Source organism: Orbicella faveolata, unplaced genomic scaffold, assembly GCF_042242905.1.
Source record: "Orbicella faveolata isolate gen_17 unplaced genomic scaffold, um_ofav_v1 contig_13, whole genome shotgun sequence".
Taxonomy (NCBI): domain Eukaryota; kingdom Metazoa; phylum Cnidaria; class Anthozoa; order Scleractinia; family Merulinidae; genus Orbicella; species Orbicella faveolata.
This window is the reverse complement of record NW_028301540.1, coordinates 23672897-23696343: the sequence shown is the minus strand read 5'-3', so window position 1 is coordinate 23696343 and position 23447 is coordinate 23672897. Positions and strand designations below refer to the sequence as shown.

The following is a 23447-nucleotide window of genomic DNA, read 5'->3' as shown; positions in this document are numbered from 1 at the left end:
GCGCGTGGTCAATCTTCTGCAATTACTTTTGTTTGCTATGCAGTTGTGATTTCATTTTCAATTGAATGCTAATTTTCATTTTCTTTTTAAGTTTGCAGTTTATAATTTAAGCAGCACGCTAGAATCATTAATAAAAGCTATTGTGACTGAGCCCCTCGTCTATAATAAAAGAAAGAAAAATGGACTGATTGGAAAGAAAAACGGAGTAAATTGCTTACCTCAAGAGCACTCCGTAGACAAAGATACTGAATCGCCCAGAAGAATTCTTGCCCGTCTGAAAAATCCTAAAATACCGGTACCGAAACGCTCCCAGGTCCCCATCGTCTGACGAGGTCGTGGTGTAATATGAACTCTATGTCCGGGTTTTTTTTTAAACTTTGCCAAAAGTTGCGTCTTATCATGCTTAGTAAAATTTGATAATATAAATAAATTTAACCTAACCGTTTTTGAATTATAAGACCCTGAAGCTTCATTTAAGGATGTTTTTAGCGAGTCATACTGTTGCTATGGTAACCTATTGTGTCACGAAAATGATAACAACGTGTTCACCAACGATTGGGCAGTTTTTTGAAATCATGATTGTAGCATCAAGTGATAAAGAGTGGTTATAACGACCCATCAAAATCTGGGCAAGATAGGTGAAAACTTTTATTCTATCAGTCCAACGGTAAAAAAAAATAGCAAAATGTCAACAAAATCATGCTTGTTGGCTATGTAGCTGTGATTTAACCTACAATTGATTACTATTTTGGCCTTTTTTAAGTTTGCAGTTAATAATTTAAGCTAACACTTAAGAATCACTAAAGTTATTGTGACTGAGCACCTCGTTTATTATGAGAGAAACAGAGAATGGAGTAAAGGGAAGCTAACACAGGTCAACTGCTTAGTTCAATGAGCACTCCGTAAAGTTCAATACCAGACAGAAAGATACTGAATCGTCCAGATGAATTCTTTCCCGTCTGAAAAATCCTAAAATACCGAAACGCTCCCAGGTCCCCATCGACTGACCAGGTCGCGGTGTAATATGGGAAAGGTTCTTTAAGCCCGCGATCATTCTCGTGCTTTTTCAGAAGTTTCCAACTGCGGCCATCAAGCGACCCTTCGAGGCGCCAGTTACGAATAATTGACATGCCGTTGTCCCGTCCATGTCGTAAAGTGTAATGGGTTAAAAACAAGGCGTACTTTTCGCTCAAATCTACACACCACCACGATCTATCTTCGTCCTTTGTGCCACTTAAAGTGCCGCCTCTGCGATTGTCAAGCAGGTCATTGGCCACGCCTTGCTCGTCAGAGGATCGCGTGGCAATTATCCTTGTCGGAGAGGCACTGTTACTACCGGGATTTACCCAGAGGGTGGTACCGAAATTTGTTCCCAGGGCATAGATGACACCGTGTCTGTCGAAGTCCTTTCTGTAGTTTAAAACACCTGTGTCAATTGAAGAAATAAATCATGTCAATTCAATGGTTTGAATTTTACCCCGCAAACGGAATAACCCTAGGGCATATTTTGTCAAAATCCCTTGCTTTTCCTTTCCTGAACTTATTTTCAGTAGGCCATTTCCGAATTGCCTTTTGCCTCTGCGTCAAAACTAGTCTTCGCGCGAGCCATTCACATGGAGATGTACTCCGCCCACAGATTCATTTTCATGCAAATCAAACTGGTTTTCTTATGAAAAGTTTTGCACGAAGACTCGTTCTGGAAAAGAGGCGCAAGGTAACTCAGGAAAGGCCTATCAGGGAGGTTAAATATCCCAGGAATCTCTAAGGACTGTCAACTCTCAAATCATTTAAAAACGCAAGCGGTGATACCTTCTACTGAATCGCCTAATAAAAAGCGTTTTTCCACGCGTGTGATTCCTGATCTTTTCGAGTCCACGCGCGTGACCCGTGTGCTCTCCGTCTCCTTGTGCATTATTTACAATTTCTTGTTCGTTCTTTGCGTGATTAGAACTCAGCGAGCGGGATGAACTAAATCCTGCGGTGTGATTGGCTACTCGAGAGATATTTTACGGCATTGTTGCCCGCTCGGGATTAGCTGATCTATCCATCAAGACAATGGTGTTCTGTATGTGTACCAAATAGTACAGCGTTATTGACAAAGCTTGTTCGGTCAAGATGGCTGTATATTGGCCTCGTTCTTTCATTGTGTTTAAGGATATCGACTGTGTCTCGATCCATAAATACGCGATTTGCATGATGGCGACATTTGACTACAACTACCACAATCCTTCACTTTTTCTGTTTCCTATACTAATCAAGGCAATTGCTATTTGAATCCTACTGGGAATTCAAAATTCAAATAATAAAGAAAAAAACGAAAGGAATTCTGCTAGTTGTAGTCAAAGGACGACAACGTGCAACTCTGCTATTGGAAGAAGGGGGTCGAGACCAATGTCAAGGATGTAGGTGTGGTCTAAATGACAACTGACAATTTTGTCAAGATTTTAACCGTCAGCTGAGAAACGACGCGCTTTGTACATATCTGAGACTAAAAATTGACTGAAATATCATCTTGTAACTGAGATTCTATCAACCCCATCCAGTCCCTAAATTTCCAGCCATGTTGTTAACCTCTTGTTCAGTCAATAATAACTCATATACAGTATGAAACTTACGTCCTGTCATGCTCCTCAGTCGTTGGATTTCTTCTCTCAACAAGTCGCACTTGCAACGCTCCGCGAAGTCCTTGCGAAGTCTCTCCATGTCTTCGCATTTTTTGTGCTCTTGGCTACAAAGTTCATTCTTTAGCTTATCCAGTTCTTTCAAAGCGTCTGTCTTAGCTTTAACCTCAGTCTCTAGTTCCTCCTTCGTCTCCTTCAATTTCTTCTTTTCCCGTGCTAAATTTTTTTTCACCTTAGCAAAATCTTCTTGAATTTTCTCCTGTTGTGATTTTTCTTTCTTTAATTGCGCCATTATCTTTTGGATTTCCGACTTCAGTTTATTAATCTGATCGTTCAATTCGTCGTTTTGCCCGTGTAACGTTTTCATTTCCGACTCTCGTTGTCCATTCACGTCACGCAACATCTTTTGCAACTCCTTTTCAAAATCTCGTGACAAGTTTTCGTGTTCTTCTCGCATACTTTGTATTTCCTTTTGAAGGTTTTTTTCCTCTCTTAATTGGTCCGATCTGAGCTCTTTTATTTCTTTGTTTAACTTGGAAACTTCGTCCTCGAATTTCTCTTTCTCTCCTTTGTAGAAATCTTTCTCCGTTGTTAACAAGTTATTCTCTTCTTCCAGTGCTTCACATCGCGGACACCCTTGATTTTCTAAAAAAAACAAAAAGCAAATCATTAGGTAAAATCCAGAAAACTTGAATTTCTCATGGACTCTCAGGGCATCTGCGCCAGCATATGCCAGAGGTTGATCGATTTAGAGGTACTCGGTCAAAAGGGAACGAGGAAGCTATAATTTTCTTGCTCCCGACCAAAAAGTACAAAGGCCTGAAACAATTTTGGGGCTATCACGTCCTTTTCCTTGTCATCAAAACAGGGGCGCTCTGACTGAACCGGAGATCCCATGAGATGATAGAGTATGAGGAAGAGTGGTCCTGGCCGTCCAAAAAAAAACAGCTAAAAGTTTTAGAAGCGAGGTAACTTCGAGCGCTGCAAAGTGGAGCCTCACATTTCCCGTTAAAATGCATGTAAATTTGTTGTTTTTCACTGTTCTATGCCCCCAAACATGTGGCGCTCTCTTTTAGGACTTGACTTTCGAGTCGTTAATCTCCTTCCCTAACTCCCACTTCCCAACAACACCCTTAAACACACATGTTCGTTTGTCGCTTACCTTCAAACTCCAAGTGTATTGGTTCTCCTGGTGATGTCGCTCTATCATGCAAACTGGCGCTTCGTTGTCTTTCCAAACTCGCCAGAGTGTCCTCGAGCTGTCTCTCTAAGTGCTCGTACTTTTCTTTCAATTCCTCGTGTTCTTTCGTTACTCTCGCCAAATCTTTCCTAGTTTCATCCAACAGTTCAGCTGAAAAGGAGTCACTGCTCTTTTGTATCCGAGGTTTTATCTCCAAATCCTCATCCTTGATAAAAGGAATATCAGTAGACAGTACATTCGGGATTTTTTCAACCATTTCGTGTTCCCCATGTCGTGAAATGAAGCCCACCACATCACGGTTAACTCTTTCGTTCAAAACATTGTTTCTGTAGTTTGACAACTTTGTCACGAGTTCTTTGTTCTCTTGAGAGACCTTTTCGTAACTTTCCTCAAAGCTACGTAACTTCTCGTCCATTTGATCGCACATTTTTCTCAACCGTGCTGTTTCCTCTGTGAAGACAAGTTTGTCGCTTCGTTCGGTTGACAGTTCCTCCTCCAGTCGGTTGATCATGGTTTCTAGCTCTTCAACCCTCAGCTGCATATTTTGCTTGTCTTCCTCGCCCTTTGCCATTAGAGTTTCATGGAGGCTTTTTAGTTCTTCAAGTTCTTTACGCGTCTTTTTGTGTTTCTGTTGCTCTTTTTCTAAACTTGTTCTCATAAGATCAACTTCCTCTCCAAGCCTTGCACTGTGTGTTCGAGCACGATTTAGTTCCGTCTTAATCTCTTCCATTTCTTAAAGAGAAGTAATCAAAAAAGTTTCACCGCTTATCCACTATAGATTTACAAAGAGGATGATTATTTTTTCTAATATCTACCTGTCAATTTTACATCGCTTTTATTTTCATTCTGGCCGAGACACATCAAGCTACAAGCTTGTTAGTGAGTAACAGTTTGGGTCACGTGATTGGTCAAGACCATTCACGTGCATAGCCATCTAATTTATACTGGATGATTTCATCAAGTGATTTTTAAATGGACAACAGCAATGCTAGAGAAACTCGTTCGTTGTATTATCTGTTCACGTGCAAAAGACCAATAGAAATCAGTGAATTTTTCCCTGACCAATCACCTGCACGTGCGAACGTTGTTTGAAATCTATGCAAATTTAGTAACTCTCGGCTGACATTGAAAGGGATGCAATTTTGGGTTAACCTTGATTTTGACGCCCCTCAAAATATTTGATCGCACTTCACAGGGAAAAGGTAGCACTGCATCAAAATTCGGCCTCACTCTGTACTTGACACGCATTAGCAGCGAGATCGTGTAGCATGCGTTAAAAGTATACAACGCTCTCGATAGAAGATCAATTCAAACAATCGTTTGTGACGTGTCCATGTTGATCTCAGGTTGAATGACGTTAACGAGAAGATAGCTGAAAAAAACTATAGAGCTCTACAAATCGATTTACTGGAAAAACGGATTTTACTATCCCAAGACTATTGTACCATTGTATACCTGATTCTTGAACCAATGGAGCAGCCAAAAATGGCTGAACCTCCTGCAATGCCTTCACGAAGTCATCAAAGGCTGTAGGCCCTCTCCTCGGTAGGATGTCTAACAGTTTGTCAATCCTGTCCTCTCTCGTAGCTTTCACCTTTACTTCCTGTTCATCCGTGACGTCCAACACGTTGACCAAATGAGGTAGAAGCTTCATCGGTTCCAGGTCCCTCCTAAGCGTCGACCAATGGCGGCGAAGGATATCCCTGTGCCTGTCATTCATCTTGTTTCAATTCAGTACCAGTCTATTTACGGCCAAAGAAAAGAGTCACAAAGCCTCCAAATAATTGAAACATATATATGGTTTTGTAGTTATTGTTATTATTGTTGCTGTCGGTTAAACAATTGTTGCACGTTCCTTTTTTATTACATCCCACATTACCTTTCAGTGCTAGGCCGGTTTTCTACTTAAACATTTTCACCATAAAACGGCGCTTCACTCCCCTCGATTAGTCTCTATTAGACCTTTTAGGGCCTGTTTACAAGGAGAGAGGGTTACCTTAGCAAGCAGGTTACCCGAGCACTCACACATTTCCTCTTTTTTTCTTCGTCGGGTTTACTAGGCAGCCAGGGATACCCGGGTAGGCGGGTTACCCTATCCGCGTGGTAGGATTACCCTGGCAGGCGGGTTACCTTTTTCCCTTGTAAACACTCCAGGTAGGGAGAAACATAGAAACATAATAATGGTATATGTCCAAGCGCGAACTAGTCTTCAAACTTAATTTTGTGGCCTTAATTTGTTTAATCAGGCATACCGCGGGACTTTGAAAAAGCTGGATGAAAGTTTAGTCTGCAACGTAGACTTTCTCAAAGTCCGTTTCCGGTGTTTTGTTAATCGAGCTTTCTCAACTTCTTTCTATTTTTGCAATCCTTTAATTTTTATCCTTTTTATTCCGCAAATTTGTTTGTTTGTTCATGTTTGTGTTTATTTTGCACCAAAAATGTTCTGTTACCCCCTCGTAAAAACAACGACGCTGACAAAACTTAACACTGATCGAGCTAGAGTTAGTATGGTGAGGGACCAAAGCTTGAGCGACACGAAAGATTATTTCTATACTTTTGAAGCAGGCAAAGTTCCTGCTCGGTTGGCTTAAAAGAAGATCAACGATCTTGTGCGCTTTGCCAGTTATAAGAGTGTCGACTTTGTAAGACTTTTAATTTTCTATGTCAGAGTAAACGTCTTCTCTCTATTGTTTGACATTCTGCAAACGAGAAACCAAAAAGGAAATCGCTTTTAATTTGCTATTCTCTCCAGACAGCACTAGAATGAAAGATACATTGTTCAAACTCACAATTAGGTTTTTAATTTTCCTGAACAGCAAATTGAGGTAGAAATAACGAAAAAATAATAATAACACCTTGTTCTTTTCAATTCCTGATCTCAGGACCTGACAGACAAATTGTTTCCAACCGGATGTTTGTGCTGGTAATATGACATAAATGTTTCCTCTTTTTATCACCGCAAATGTATTCGGCAACTTCCGTATTAAAAACTATATTATTGACCTCCGTGTCCAATTTGCAGTCATGGCGGCCAAGAAACATGAATAAAATTCATTTCAGGTGTGCTTCGGTAACTCAAAGACATATAAATTTTCAGTAGGGGCTTTCCCTTGATTATCATAACAAGTAATCTTGACCTATAAAAAACCAGTTTATTTCGATCATTTCACTTAGACAAAGTTCTCGTACAGTCGGTGAAGAGAGCAAAGACATACTAAAAACAGGACAATAAAATTTGCACAAGAATGGTTTTCTTTCACCGCTCGGCTGAAAGTCTGTTCAATGGCCTTTTTTATTCTCAGTCTTTAGAAAAAGATTGCAAACCTCAGCGAAATGAACACTTTTTTCAAATCTTTAATGCCCGCCTTTGATTATTTGAAGACTCAGCAACTTTTGATGAATTTAACTTCATCTGTAAGTCGATCAAGCCAAACTATGAAATCGCTTAAAGTTCTGTTAACTTAATCTTGTTATAAATAACTTGATTTTACACAGAGTTATGCTCTCTCATCGCCCTGACTGATAAATAGTATTTATTCTTCGATAGAGGCACCAATCAAATGGTCAGAAACTGCAAATTTAGTCGTTTCTAAAGTGTTGTTTACTAGCAATAACGTTTACTGCTTGCCTAGTGCGTTACCACTGTGAAATGAAGCGTGCTGCTCATAAAAATGCAATGTTTACTATTACGAATAGTGGTCAAATATTTCCCGCTGACAAGAGTAATTGCATATTGTATAACTTTGTTAGGTGCAAACAAGGTTGTCAAAACTCGCCGTGATGTGATTAAATATTTGAGTGGCGTGAATTGGCCCGGTCCGAATAAAAAAAAGCGCAGTTGTTGAGTAGCCGTAAAAAGTGCTTGTTGCCAAACGGATGATCACGCAAGACTGACTCCCAGACGCAAAGGATCAAGCTAGTCAACTTCGACAACAGATTTTAAAGAAACCTCAAACAATCTATACAAAAGATGAGACAATTTCAACTTACTTTAAGGCTCCAACAAAGAATCGAAGAGTGGATTCCTCATCTGGTGAAAATGATTCGTGATAATATCCACGGCTTGACCTCAAGTGGACAGTCGGTTCTAAACGAGGACGAAGATGGGCCTTGAAACCAGCTTTGTTTCCCAACAGACGTCTGCAAATGAATTTATATCTTGGATGGTAAACTATTTGCAAAGAAACTGCCCTGAGATGATGTAATAATAGCGCTAAAACACATCAGAGCAATGTAGTTTTGGAAGACAATTCACCATTCTTTGAAAAGTGTTTTCAAGACATTATAACCTTACCTATAGCGTATAATTACCAGGTGACGTAATGCGGTCTATTTACAAGCCAATCAAATGCTTTTCGTGTGTAATTAAGCTGTTGTCATGATAATGGTTCCTGAGCAAATTGTCGAATAATATACGTCGATCGAGTGGGCGCTTGAGTGAAAAAACGGGAAAAAAAAAAAAAAAAAAAAAAAAAAACACCCTAAGCGTTTTGAAGAAAACAGGAATAAAGTGATATCAGCCTTTGTTCCTTGAAAGAGATAGAAGTCAAATATGAATTATTTAAAAGTGAATTATGTATGTGAGATTGGAACAGTCAGACTACCTCTTTACGTATGCGCAAAGCCAAACACCTCTGAGAATTTGCCCCCTCGACAAAGATTCGTTGTGGAAAGTGATACCACTAACACATCAAGTGCACTTGAAATCTGAAATATATATTTTTCTTTTTGTTCAATACTGAACACGATACTGTTCCTCATCACCAGATCTCCTTCAAGTTCTTAGTCATTCCTAACATTTTTTCCTACCTCGCTAACCACAGAGCGAGCACCTATTAGACCCGAACAAAAGCTTATGAGCTCTTATGCAAGATCACTGCAAGACCCTAAAAAGTTAGCTAGACAAGGTAAGCAAATCTTAGCAGCTAGAAGAACTATCTTAATACCTTACCACTTCATCTAAACGAACTTCAGACTCCCGAAATCTGAGCAATGCGCTCTTCTCCTAAACTGCTTTCTCGAATCCTGACGAGGGGTTGTCATGCATGTCTTACTAGAGGTGCCTCGCGCGGGTCATTTTTATTTTCTCGAGTATGAACGTTTCCAAGACAAAATCGAAGTAGGGAAAAAATGTTCGTGGAAGGACAGTCTTAGTCACCGCTTCTATCAAGGTACATGGCGGGTACCACTTAACGATAAAGTTAACGGTATCAGTAGCGTAGAATCTTGATCGTGATGTAGAAAGAGGAAATTTAAGTCTTAGACACTTGATTACACTCAAAGATGTCGGGATAAACCCCTAGTTCGACAGGGCACGGACAAAAACATCAAGAACGGATGTTTGGTTTCCAAGCTTACAAATAAAGAGACGTTGAATAGTCAGCTATAGCAAAAAGAACGAATAACGAATTAAATAACTTCAAAGCGACTGTTCTTCATGAAGTGCATATTCCTACGCTTTACTGTCTGACCCTCGTTCAAAATTTAACAAGGTATTTCTCGATTACTAATCATATTAATTGTCATTCCCAATAAAACATCAGAATGGCTATAAAATAGTGTAAAACATACAGCAGCAGGCAAATCTGCCTGTATCGACCTCTTTTTAACCACAAATTGTTTAGTGGAAACATAAAATGCTGACTCGATCCAATGCACTTTTGCCTTGTGATGAATTTCACTGGTGTCATATGATCATCAATTGATACTATCTTTACTGTTTTGACGTTACTGCTATGGTTACTGTGTCAAATCGTTTGACACTAGGTAAACGGTCGTCTAAATTATAACATCGGTTGCAGTTGACGGCTTGGCTGAACTCACGCGAATATGACAGGACAAACTACCGACTCATAGCTAAGTATAGCACTCAATAGATCTACAGATACACCGATGCAGGGCTCATAATAGCCTGCGAGCAGGTTCACCTTTGAGTCGCGCGCGAGCGGCGAAGAGCAAAGCGATCTGGCGGGAAGGAGTCTGGTGAATAGGCGCCAAGAAAGTGACTTTCTCGTCTCCCGGCTTGCCGCTCGATTTCGCGTTCGCGGCTAAGTTGCATGCCCTTGTGCTCCGACGTGAGCCTGCTCGCAGGCTAGGCTCATAATTTCACTGAGGGGAGAATTCGTAAAAGTAATTTTATGAAGGAATTGTGTCCTATTGAAACTGGTGCAGCGAGCATGCAGGACTTAATTGCCAAAGTAGAGTGTAGTAAATGGCCTAGTAGTTTGTCACTTGTCTACCAGCTGTAGAACACTGGTTAGCTAGAGGTGGATCGTGCAAGTTCGTCTCTCTTTAGGGATTCATGTATAAATTTATTTTTCATTGTGTTCCGTTGCAGCGGGGACACACTTTATAGAAGGCCTAGATAGAGATATTAGAGGATCTCAGCTATCAGCGCTAATTTCCCACCTACCAATTAAAATTTCAGCGTAATTTTCAGCTATCGTTCAATGTTGCAGAAACCCCGAAGTTATAATTTGGACCAATTCTCAGGCGTTAGTAAAATCCCATTTATGCCACGGTACTGATACATAGTTTCTTTAACAACAAAATGTTTGTAGAGAAAAGCTGTGACGCTGTTGTTTGGCCAGAAAAAAAAGACTGGTACAAATTTAGGCGAGATGGATGACAAACACCGGGAAATCTTACGTCGCCAGCGTCCCAATTTACGCCGTGACCTGGAAGTAATGAAGCTGTTACCTAAATTGTTCTCAGTGTTAGACTCAGATGATGAAGAGGAAGTAAAGGCAGAGGCTACACGTCGAAAAATGGTCGACAAACTTTTGAGCATTCTACCCAAGAAAGGACCGAAGGCGTTTGACGTCTTTGTGAAAGGACTACAGGAGAACCAGCCTTGCTTAGCTGCTCCTTTGCTTCGGTATTCAGGTATTAAAAAAGCATGTTGTTTTGGACTGCGAAAACATTTCAAGGCTGTGTTGGCCAAAATTTACTGGATTGAGAAATAAAAGGACGTAACATTAGAATTGGTGTTCCTTTACAGTTCATCAAATGTGACGCAAATAAAATGAATAATTCAAATGTAAAGTCAGGGCGGGGTTCAACGGTACTACACAAGTACTCGGTCCTAAGAATTCCTTCTGCAGTTATTTTCTTACTGAACATATTTTGTTTGTAAAATTCGACCGCGAGGTAGTATAAAATCTTGACTTTGACCTGGCAAAATTCGTGATTGATTACGGTTCAGCGTTCATTACACTTGAACAACAAATGTAGCAAGTACCAACGAGTTGATCTACCATAAATTCTTATTACTATGGCGTTATAATTTTCTTACCACCACGCTCTTCTTGGGTTCTTAGGTATATATAACTCTTTACTAGAGATGACGGTGCAGGCCAATCGTTTTGCGTGAGATAAATCGGTGTAATTGGCAGACTCAAACATACAGTAATAGGCGATTGTATCACATGATCTGTAGCAGTAAGATGAGTGTAAAAAAATAACTAACTAAGTAAATAAACAATCTCATTTGTTTTTCTTCCTCTAGAAAAGGAGGAAATGAAGACCGAATTCCACTGCTGCAGAAAGCACAGTTCCAGGTTAAAAGAGAGAGCTCATGCCGTTACGAAAGACCAGCAAGAAAAGGAAATCACGGAGTCGAGGTTTCAGATGTTGGAGACCACAATTAAACGGCTGGAAGAGGAACTGTCAATTGAAAAAAGTCACAAAAAAGAACTGGTAGAGAACACAGCACGCTTGAACAAAATGTGCGACGAAATGAAGGAAGACATACGTATCGTTAAGAAAATATTAGAAGAGCGCAAAGAACCCGTCGAAATTCTGTCAGATAGCAGTGACTATTCACTACAGGAAGAATTCACTGTGGTTGATAGAATCCCGAATGCCCTCGAGCGCGAGAAAAGTTTGGAAAGACCAGAGAACTTCAGTTTTCCCGACACAGCGACATCACCTGAAGGACTAAACGAGTTTAAGCTTGAAGGTAAGTTTGCAGTTGATGTATATCTTGGAGCTTTATTTGCGATCACCAAACCAACAGAAGTGTCCCGATAGGCTCTAACGAAATCTCAGGGGGTTGCTCTGGGAAGATGGGAAGATGGGAAGATGGGAAGATGGGAAGATGTAAAAACTGTGTACCTGATCAGAACTGGTTTCAAAGGCAATAAAACTTTTCAAGTTAAGTTGGTTTAGGATGCCGGTATTTACATCTTGTCGGTCCGTCTGTCGGTCTGTCGGTCTGTCATCAGTCAGTCAGTCAGACAGTCAATCAGTTTGTCAGTCTGTCCGTCTCTCAGTCTGTCAGTCAGTTTGTCAGTCAGTCCGTCTGTCGGTCTGTCGGTCTGTCGGTCTGTCATCAGTCAGTCAGTCAGTCGGTCGGCCAGTCGAAATTGACATTGGCCATTGCCCATTCATCGCTGGATATTTTTTTTTAACTCTTGTATGACGATGTACGAGTATTCGTTTTGTTCAGTTTGAACCTTTGCCTCTGTAATAGCTAAACAGTTTTGGCAGTTGCTTGACGATCAGGCGGGTAGGGTTATTAAACTCACAGTACCTACACAGTTTCTTCGTGGAGAAGCTAAAAAGGTTTTTTTTTTTTAGGAATCATGGGAATTCAGTCGTTACAAAACCTCTCCTCCCCATTCCTGCTTGGAGTGACCTAAGATGTTTATAGGTAGCTCGTGTTGTATAGATGACATTCCATATAAGAACTCTTATAGCAGCTCTTAGGGACAAAGAAACCATTACATTTGAGCATTTGCATGTGCTATGAAAAACTAACTGATCACTTTTTGCGATCCAGGAAACCAAACGTGTTCACGATGCGGCCATAGGTTGAAGGAAGAATTCTACCCACAAAACAAAATCCGTCAACTTGAACTCAAGATAAAAGTCTTGGAAAACGAGAAAAGGCATAGAGAAACGGAAATCACAGAGTTAAGGGAGGCGAACGAAAGACTTAAAGCGTGCAACCCTTTTGGAGCACATGTAAATAAACTGGAACAACACATTGATAACTTCAGTAGGGAATTAGAAGACATTAACAGAAGGCTAGTGAAAGCTGCACGCAGGAATAGCTTTTAGTGACTCGCACATGCTCGTGCAATCGAACCTCTCCTCTCCTCTCTTTTTGATTTCACCTGATTTGTAAAGCTTGGCAATTTCTTTAGGTTCTTTCTTTTCCAGAAAAAGTCGAGTTTAGATGAAATTCAGTTGTGTGAGGAATAATTTCAAAGAAAGTTCTGTCTCGCCTCCTCATCTTAAACACGCGTTTCATTCGTCGTATCACCCTATCACTAATTTTCCTTCCTTTTTCTACAGTTGTTTCGTTTAGATGAAATCCTAAGATTATCCAGTTTATTTATAGTAATAGTGATTTATAGTGAAGGCATACTGAAGTATGCAGTGAATCAATTATTACCTCGGATCTAGTGCACTTGTAGAATAGATTTAATTTTATGGTTAAATTTTCTCATTTGATTCACAATATAATCGACCATGTGTTTGAGGAAATTGCTGGCAATTTGGCAGTTTCTACCCGAAATTGCCTCACATCCACGTTGGATTACAGTGTAATGCAAAGGAGAAATGTTTAGTATATAAGTATTATGGCGTGGCCAAACAAAGTCACAGGTAGATGTAAGTTGAGAACTAAGGGGGAGTTTCTTAGGGAAAATCCGAAAATTGCAATCCGGGTATTCGAATCCAAAACGGATTTTGCGTTTCTTTACTTAATTCCGAAAATAGATTTTAAACTCGAAGAACCAATTCCCCGAGTGGAATCAGTAGAGCAAACTTAAATCCGGATTTTCATGATTAATAATGATCAATTAATATTACTTTCTTTGGGAATTAAGGATTCGAAAAGAGACGCCGGCGTCTTCGCTGTGAAAATTGTAGACCGCCGATTATAATTGAACAATATCAATACGGTATGTTTTGAAATCTATTTACGGACTGATATATTGTTTAGATTGTAATTGCTGGCGCGAACACAGCGTTACACTAGTTTCCAGGCTTCCGCTCAAATTGCTGCTTAAACTGCTTTTGCTACTTGGGTAGCGCGCGTCTGCCTGCACTTTCGACCATCTGTTTGTTCGGTTGCCTAGCTTGTGTTTGGGTGTTTGTTTGCTTTGCATTCGTTTGTCTACTCATTTCTCTGCCGTTCATTCAGTTGTTATTGTTTGTGCAGGGGACATCCTTCTCTTATTTAAACTCCTATCTATACCTAAAATTGAATGTTCTGTGAATAGAACTGACTTACCTTGCTTTTCTGTCGTATTCTTTGTTGTTTCACGCTGTTTGAGACCGTTTTGAAGCGTTTTCAGCGAGTTAGCGCCGCTGGCGGTGTCCCACCAAGAGTGGGACACCAAGAGTGGGACACCAACATCAGTGCTAACTCGCTGAAAACGCTGAAAACTCGCTGAAAACGTTTTAAAACGGCCTCAAAGACCGTGAAACAACAAAGAATACGACAGAAAAGAAGGTAAGTCAGTTTTGTTCACAGAACATTCAATTTTAGGCATTTAAAGCAAACCCGTAAAGTTCCCTTACAAGCCCTTGTAAATCGCATCTTTGTAACACAACACCGCTTGAAGGCAAGAGTCACGTTCGCGTACATACCATTTACATTAATTATTTAATTCCTCTCATCTCGCGCTTGGGTCGCCTGTGCTTGCATACTCAATAACCTCTATCAACAGTCTAAATCTAGTAAAATCTAAAACTTAATTATTAAAAGGAAAAGTGCTTCTTTTCATGGCGTTCGCTCAGCGATCGGCTGATCAGCAACAGTGACATTTGTGTTTGAAGATGGACCGTTTGGACGTGTTACAGAAGCAATCCGTGATATTCCAGACAAACGTCTCGACATACTCGAGACGTTCAAGGAACAACATGAGGCATTGCTAGAAGTCGTCTTGGCCACAGCAGACTTGCAGCGTACACTGCAAGCCTTCTATGAATTCAGTAGCCGCGTAAATAAGATGGTTGACAAGAAAGACTTACTAGAGGAACACCTCCAAAGAAAAATTCAAAAAATAAATTAAAACACCCCATTGTTAAGACATTTCAAACGGCCCTTTCAGAGCCACCACAAGAAAAAGTCTTGGTTTTCGTTCGCTTTGATTCGTGTCCTTGTTTTGCTGATAGAAAATTGGGAAAGGAAATAATATCCTTATTGAGGATTTCCACGATACACATTTAGCCAACTTGCAGCTAAGAGAAAACCTCAGGTCCCTCATAACATTTCAGTCCAAGTCCTTTTTCGTAAGACAAATGTCAGAGAAAGTAGCTTACAAGCCTTAAAATCTAAAAGGAAAGGCCGAAAACGCTGTCCCGACTGACTACCGTGGCGTTTTTGGTGCACCAACGATATTTAAGATCAGCAGCAGATACAAATGCTAGACTTTATACGGTACGCACACGGTGCTGCTTCGGATACCAACCCACTGAAGAAACCACTTAACGGCCTACAAACACCCGGTCGGGCGTCTAATCACACAGAGCTTCATAAAAAGTAGAAACTTTTTTTGAGCGAGTTTTGAAAATCACGTCAACAGTCTCAGCAGCATTTTTTGTAATGTTTTCTCTCAAGTGTCGTTGCCCGAATCATGACCGTTTTCCCCGAGAAATTACGTCATTTTTCGTAGCTGGGGGGCTGCAGTTCCCCTCGCCCCCCCCCCCCCCAGCTCGTACACCTATGAATACAAAATAACGTTCTGCCTGCCAATTGCGTTACCGCTACATGTGAATCGAAGCATGCTGCTCATAAAAATGCAATGTTTACCGTTACGAATATTGGTCAGATATTTTCCGCTGACAAGAGTAATTGTATATTGTCTAACGTTGTTAGGTGTAAACAAGGTTGTTAAAACTCGTCGTGATGTAATTAAATATTTGAGTGGTGTGAATTGGCCCCGAATAAAAAAAAGCGCGGTTGTTGAGTAGCCGTGAAAAGTGCTTGTTGCCAAACAGATGATCAAACGCAAGGCTGACTATCAGATGCAAAGGATCAAGGTAGTCAACTTCGACAACAGATTTAAAAGAAACCTCAAACAATTTATACATGAGATGGGACAATTTTCAACTTACTTTAAGACTCCAAGAAAGAATTGCAGAGTGAATTCTTCCATTGGTCAAAATGATTCGTGTAAATATCGTCAATGGCAAATGAATTTATATTTTGGATGGTAAACTATCTGCAAAGAAACTGCTTTCAGATGATGTAATAACAGCGTTAAAACACATCAGAGCAAGGCAGTTTTGGAAGACAATTCACCATTCTTTGAAAAGTATTTTCAAGACATTCTGACCTTACTTCTGGAGTATAATTAGCCTGCGAGCAGGTTCACCTTTGAGTCACGCGCACACGCGCGAGCGGCGAAGAGCAAAGCGATCCGGCGGGAAGGAGTCTGGTGACTCACTTTCTCGTCTGTCGATTTCGCGCTCGCGGCTACGCCGCGCGCGTTTGTGCTTCAATGGGAGCGTGCTCGCAGACTAGTGTATAATTACAGGGTTACGTAATGCGGTCTTTTTACAAAACAATCGATGCACTTCGTGTGTGATTTAGATGATATCATGGTAATGCGCGCAAGTTGCTGAACTGAGACATATATGCACAGACCAATACTTCGATGGAGTTGGAGCGCGAGTGAAAAAGCTGAGAAAATGATATCAACATTTGTCGCTTGAAAGGAATAGAGGTCAAAAATGAATTATTTAAAACGTGAATTGGAACAGTCAGACTATCTCTTTAAGCGTTAAGTCAAATATTTCTGAGAATTTGCCCCTTGAAAAAGACTCAGTGTAAACTGATATCACTGACACATGGAGTACATCTGAGAATATCTACATTTTTTAGTTTTTGTTTAGCAATGTCACGACACTGTTCCTCATTACCAGACCTCCGTCAAGGTCACGATCACAGCATCTTTCCCTACCTCACTAACCACAAAGCGAGCAACTAACCAGAACCAAAGCTTGTGCAAGATCACTACAAGACCTAGTAAAACATTAGTACGACAAGGTAAGCGAATCTTAGGAGCTTACAGAACTATCTTAAGACCTTACCAGTTTACCTAAACGCAATTCAAACTCTCGAAATCTGAACAATTCGACTTCTCCTAAACTACTTTCTCGAATCCCAACGAGAGGTTGTCATGCATGCATGTTTCACTAAGTTCAATTTCTTCAATTAAGTCTCGACGTATCCAGGAGTAAATTAAAGAAGGGACTAAAATGTTCGCAGAAGGACAGTTTTAGCGCGGTCACAGCTTCTATCAAGTACCGCTTAATGATAAAGTTAACGGTGTCAGTAGCGTAGAATCTTGTTCTTCGTGATGCAGAAAGAGGACGTCAAGTCTAAGACACCTGACATTACACTCAAAGATGTCGGGAGAAACCCCTACTTCTACAGGGCACGAACGAAAGTCGCACAAAAAAAACTAAGAATGCAAGTTTGCCTTACAAGCAGCCAAATTAAAACACGATGGATAGCTAGCCAAAAGAAAAAGAACGAATAACGAATTAAATAACTTGAGTTTAAAAGTGATTGTTGTTAATGAATTAAGTGCTTATTCCTATGTTTCATTGTGTGACCCCCGTTCAAAATATAACAAGGTATTTCTTGGTCGTTAATAGTCATTCCCAATAAAGCATCGGTATGGTTATAAAACAGGTGTAAAACATACAACAGAAGGCAAAACTGCCTGTATCGACCTCTTTTTGATTAAAATGGTTTAGTGGAAACATAAAATGCTGACTCGATCCAATGCACTTTTGCTTTGTGATGAAATTCACTGGTGTCATATGACTATCAGTTGATACTATGTTTACTGCTTTGACGTTATTGCTATGGCTACTGTGTCAGATCGTTTGACACTGGGTAAACGGTCGTGTAAATTATAACATTAGTTGCCATTGACCGCTTGGCTGAACGCACGCGAATATGATAGAACAAACTACCGACTCATAACTGTACGTAGTACAGCACTCAATAGATCTACAGATACACCGATGCAGGGCTCATAATAGCCTGCAAGCAGGCTCACCTTTGAGTCGTGCGCGAGCTGCGAAGAGCAAAGCGATCTGGCGCGGGGAAGTAGTCTGGTGAAGAGGCGCCAAGAAAGTAATTTTCTCGTCTCGCGGCTTGGCTGCTCGATTTCGTACTCCCAGCTACATCACGCGCCCTTGTGCTCTGAAGTGAGCCTGCTCGCAGGCTAGGCTCATAGAGGTGACAGCTAGAGGTGGATCGTGCAAGTTCGTCTCTCTTCAGGGATTCATGTATAAATTTATTTTTCATTGTGTTCCGTTGCAGCGGGGACACACTTTATAGAAGGCCTAGATAGAGATTTTAGAGTCTCAGCTATCAGCGCTAATTTCCCAGCTACCAATTAAAATTTCAGCCTAATTTTCAGCTATCGTTCAATGTTGCAGAAATCCCGAAGTTATAATTTGGACCAATTCTCAGGCATTAGTAAAATCCCATTTATGCCACGGTATTGATACATAGAGAAAAGCTGTGACGCTGTTGTTTGGCCAGAAAAAAAAAAAGACTGGTGCAAATCTAGACGAGATGGATGACAAACACCGGGAAATCCTACGTCGCCAGCGGCCCAATTTACGGCGTGACCTGGAAGTAAAGAAGATGTTACCTAAATTGTTCTCAGTGTTGAACCTAGATGATGAAGAGGAAGTAACGGCGGAGGCTACACGTCGAAAAATGGTCGACAAACTTTTAAACATTCTGCCCAAGAAAGGACCGAAGGCGTTTGACGTCTTTGTGAAAGGACTACAGGAGATCCAACCTTTCTTAGCTGCTCCTTTGCTTCAGTATTCAGGTATTAAAAGAACCTGTTGTTTTGGACTGCGAAAACGCGTCAATGCTAGTTTGGCAAAAATTCACTGGATCGAGAAAACTGAAGACGAAATATTAGAATTGGTGTTTCTTTACAGTTCATCAAGTGTGACGCAAATAAAATGAATAATTAAAATGCAAAGCCAGGGCGGGGTTTAACCGTACTTATACATAAGTACCCGGCCCAAAGAATTCCTTTTGCAGTTATTTTCTCGCTGAACATATCTCGTTTGTAAAATTCGACCGCAAGGTACGAAGTATAAATCTTGACTTTGACCTGGCAAAATTCGTGATTGATTACGGCTCAGCGTTCATTACACTTGAACAGCAAATGTAGCAAGTACCCACGAATTTACTATGGCGTTATAATTATCTTATAATTTTCTTACCACCAGGCTCATCGTGGGTTCTTACGTCTATATAACTCTTTATTAGAGATGACGGTGCAGGCCAATCGTTTTGCGTGAAATAAACCGGTGTAGTTGGCAGTCTCAAACATACAGTAATGGGCCATTGTATCACGTGATCTGTAGCAGTCAGACGAGTGTAGCAAAAGATGAACTTCATTTGTATTTTCCCTCTAGAAAAGGAGGAAATGAAGACCGAATTCAACTGCCGTAGAAAGAACAGTTCCAGGTTAAAAGAGAGAGCTCATGCCGTTACGAAAGACCAGCAACAAAAGGAGATCACGGAGTCGAGGTTTCAGATGTTGGAGACCACAATTAAACGGCTGGAAGAGGAACTGTCAATTGAAAAAAGTCAGAAAAAAGAACTAGTAGAGAACACGGCACGTTTGAACAAAATGTGCGACGAAATGAAGGAAGACATACGTATCGTTAAGAAAATATTAGAAGAGCGCAAAGAACCTATCAAAACTCTGTCAGAAAGCAGTGACAATGTATTGAACGAAAGCGCTTGTGAAGAGAGGACGCGTTGTTATTCACTACAGGAAGAATTCATTGTGCTTGATAGAATCCCGAATGCCCTCGAACGCGAGAAAAGTTTGGAAAGACCAGAGAACTTTAGATTTCCCGACACAGCGACATCACCTGAAGGACTAAACGAGTTTAAGCTTGAAGGTAAGTTTGCAGTTGACTGGTGTATTTCTTGGAGATTCATTTGCGATCACCAAACCAACAGAAGTGTCCCGATAGGGCTTAACGAAATCTCAGGAGTTTCTCTTATGGGAAGATGTGAAACCTGTGTACCTGATCAGAACGGATTTCAAAGGCAATATAACTTATCAAGTTAAGTTGGTTTAGGATGCGGCATTTACATCTTGAATTAATTATTTCACTTAAATGGTAAGAACAAAGGAGTGTCGGTCGTTCGCAGGGTGTAAATAGGTCGCTCAGTCAGCCAGTCATGATCACCATCAATCATTCAGTCATTCAGTTAGTCAGTTACTCAGTTACTCAGTCAATCAGTCAGTCAGTCAGTTACTCAGTCAATCGGTCTGTTTGTCTGTCAGTCTGGCAGTCAATCAGTCCGTCCGTCCGTCAGCGAGTCAGTCAGTCAGCCAGTCTGTCAGTCAGTCTGTTTGTCTGTCAATCAGTCTGTCTGTCAGTCAGTCAGTCAGTCAGTCTGTCAGTCAGTCAGTCAGTCAGTCAGTCTGTCAGTTAGTCAGTCAGTCAGTCTGTCAGTCTGTCAGACTGTCAGTCAGTCTGTCAGTTAGTCAGTCAGTCAGTCAGTGAGTCAGTCTGTCAGTCTGTCAGTCTGTCGGTCTGTCAGTCTGTCAGTATGTCAGTCTGTCAGTCTTTCAGTCAGTCAGTCAGCCAGTCAGTTGGTCAGTCGAAATTGACAGTGGCCATTGCCCATTCTTCGCTGGATTTTTTTTTTAACCCTTGTATGACGATGTACGAGTATTCGTTTTGTTCAGTTTAAACCTTTGCCTCTGCAATAGCTAAACAGTTTTTACAGTTGCTTGACGATCAGGCGGGTAGGGTTATTAAACTCACGGTACCCAAACGGTTTCTTCGTTGAGAAGCTAAAAAAGTTTTTTTTTTTTTTTCATAGGAATCACGGGAATTCAATCGTTACAAAATCTCTCCTCCCCATTCCTGTTTATAGTGACCTAAGATGTTTATAGCTAGCTCGTGTTGTATAGATGACATTCCGAATAAGAACTCTTATAGCGGCTCTTGGAGACAAAGAAACCATTACATTTGAGCATTTGCATGTGCTATGAAAACTAACTGATTATTTTTTTGGATTCAGGAAACCAAACATGTTCACGATGCGGCTATAGGTTGGAGGAAGAATTCTACCCACAAAACAAAATCCGTCAACTTGAACTCAAGATAAAAGTCTTGGAAAACGAGAAAAGGCATAGAGAAACGGAAATCACAGAGTTAAGGGAGGCGAACGAAAGACTTAAAGCGTGCGACCCTTTTGGAGCACATGTAAATAAACTGGAACAACACATTGATAACTTCAGTAGGGAATTAGAAAACATTAACAGAAGGCTAGTGAAAGCTGCACGCAGGAATAGCTTTTAGTGACTCGCACATGCTCGTGCAATCGAACCTCTCCTCTCCTCTCTTTTTGATTTCACCTGATTTGTAAAGCTTGGCAATTTCTTTAGGTTCTTTCTTTTCCAGAAAAAGTCGAGTTTAGATGAAATTTAGTTGTGTGAGGAATATTTTCAAAGAAAGTTCTGTCTCGCCTCCTCATTTTAAACATGCGTTTCACTCGTCGTATCACAGCATCATTAATTTTCCTTCCTTTTTTCTACAGTTGCTTCGTTTAGATAGAATCCCAAGATTAGCCAGTTTATTTATAGTAATATAGTGATTCATAGTGAAGGCGTACTGAATTAGCAGTGAAATAATTATTACCTCGGATCCAGTGCACTTGTAGAATAGATTTAATTTGATGGTTAAATTTTCTCATTTGATTCACAATATAATCGACCATGTGTTTGAGGAAGTTGCTGGCAATTTGGCAGTTTCTACCCGAAATTGCCTACATCCACGTTGGATTACACTGTATTGCAAGGGAGAAATGTTCACAAAATAGGGCTACTGTTAAATATTATGGCGTGGCCAAACAAAGTCACAGGTAGATGCAAGTTTGAGAACTAAGAGGGCGTTTCTTAGTCAAAATCCGAAAATCACAATCCGGGTATTCGAATCCAGAACGGATTTTGCGTTTCTTTACTCAATTCCGAGTGAAGAGACATCGATTTACTGCTAAGTACATCTGGTGACGAGGATGTCGATTACACAGCCCCCAAAACACCTTGTTACTGTCCTCCAACGGACACTGAAGAACACATGGCGGAGGACAAACAAAATAATGCTTACGGAAAAGCATCTATACTAAACCGTAATTCACGAGGGGAGTCCGTGCAGGCCTGTCATATCTTTTGTTTTCTATACTGGATAATTTTGTCACATAACTTTTAAATGAACAACGACAATGCTAGAGAAATTCGTTCGTTGCACTATCTGTTCAGGTCAGCAAATGACCAATAAAAATCAGTGATTGTTTTTGGGACAGTCATCAGCAAATGGGATTTAAACGCTCGAACGTGGTGTTTAGGTAAATTTAATAACACACGGCTGAGACTGAAAGGGTGTAATTTTGTCGGAAAATGACTCCAGCTCGTAACATTCATAAAATTTGGCCAGGTTAGCCTTGATTTTGATACCCTTGCAACATTTGATTGCGTTCACAGGGAAAACGCAGCACCACATCAAAATTATCTCAGCCTCAATCTGCACTTGAAAAGCATCAGCAACGAGATTATAAATCAATCACTCAATCAATCAACTCTTTGTTTTGCATGAAAGGGGCCTTGGCAAAACGTTGGAAGCGATGCATTGAAACCAAGTCCGTTTTGATATCAATTTGAATTACTTGAACAAAAAGATAGCTGGAAAATACAGTAAAGCTCTGAAAAGCAATTTTCTGGAAAAAGGGATTTTACTGCAATGCAAAAACGATCGTTTCATTATATACCTGATTCTTAATCCAATGGAGCAGACAAAAATGGCTGGACTTCCTGCAATGCCTTCACGAAAGTCATCAAAGGTTGCAGGCTCTCTCCTGGGTAGGATCTCTAACAGTTTGTCAATCCTGTTCTCTCTCGTAGCTTTCACTTTTACTTCCTGTTCATTCGTGACGTCCAACGCGTTGACCAAATAAGGTAGGAGCTTCATTGGCTCCAGGTCCCTCCTAATCGTGAACCAATGGCGGCGTAGAATGTTCCTGTTTCTGTCATTCATCTTTTTTCAACTTGGTACCCGTCTATTTACAGCCAGACACGAGAGTCACAATTTATGCCTGCAAACCTGGTGGTAACTGAAAGATAATGTTTTTGCTGTCATAGTTTTTTGTTGTTATAATTGCTGGTGTTGTTATTGTCCTTGTTGTTGTGGGTTGAACAATTGTTGTACGTCCCTTTTTCACTATTCCACTCAATTGAGTTATTTTTTTCCCCTTTCATAGACTCTCTGCTGAAATATTTTTATATTACAAGGTATTTAATTCCCCTCGATTAGCCTCTGTTAGTCGTGGATCAAGTTGGTTTCTCCCGTTGTCCATTAAAAGTTTTGTTCATGCATGCAGTCGTTCGTTATTGTTTTTAATCTGGATGATATCCTTTGCAAAATGATGGTGTATGTCTAAGCACGTATCACAGTAAACTAGTCTTCAGACGTTTACTGATCATGATAACCTAACAACTGACGACTTTTTGTGGCGTTAATCCGCATAATCAGAGATATGGCGGGACTTTGAAAAAGCAAGATAAAAGTTAAGTTCACAGCCTTATGAGCTCTCCTAA

The 23447-nt window shown here is 40.5% G+C and overlaps 3 protein-coding genes across 3 annotated transcripts; 2 read left to right on the top strand and 1 right to left on the bottom strand.

The window, feature by feature from the left end:
- Positions 1-626: 626 nt before the first annotated feature.
- Positions 627-8093, bottom strand: LOC110058586 (uncharacterized). Its single transcript, XM_020765238.2, has 5 exons — positions 7813-8093; positions 5278-5564; positions 3784-4554; positions 2616-3266; positions 627-1426 (listed from the first exon to the last, which is right to left on the bottom strand). Exons 2-5 carry the CDS (start codon positions 5540-5542, stop codon positions 876-878), a joined length of 2238 nt encoding a protein of 745 aa, XP_020620897.2. The 5' UTR covers positions 5543-5564; positions 7813-8093; the 3' UTR covers positions 627-875.
- Positions 8094-8113: 20 nt separating this feature from the next.
- On the top strand, positions 8114-21586 carry LOC110058596 (uncharacterized). The gene is made up of 5 exons (XM_089285929.1): positions 8114-8729; positions 10383-10707; positions 11330-11782; positions 19243-19737; positions 20876-21586. Exons 2-5 carry the CDS (start codon positions 10443-10445, stop codon positions 21154-21156), a joined length of 1494 nt encoding a protein of 497 aa, XP_089142055.1. The 5' UTR covers positions 8114-8729; positions 10383-10442; the 3' UTR covers positions 21157-21586.
- LOC149115695 (caspase-2-like) lies at positions 16699-19199 on the top strand. The gene is made up of 3 exons (XM_089285926.1): positions 16699-16828; positions 18238-18641; positions 19054-19199. The coding sequence occupies exons 2-3, from the start codon at positions 18377-18379 to the stop codon at positions 19080-19082; spliced, it is 294 nt and encodes a 97-aa protein (XP_089142052.1). The 5' UTR covers positions 16699-16828; positions 18238-18376; the 3' UTR covers positions 19083-19199.
- Positions 21587-23447: the final 1861 nt, after the last annotated feature.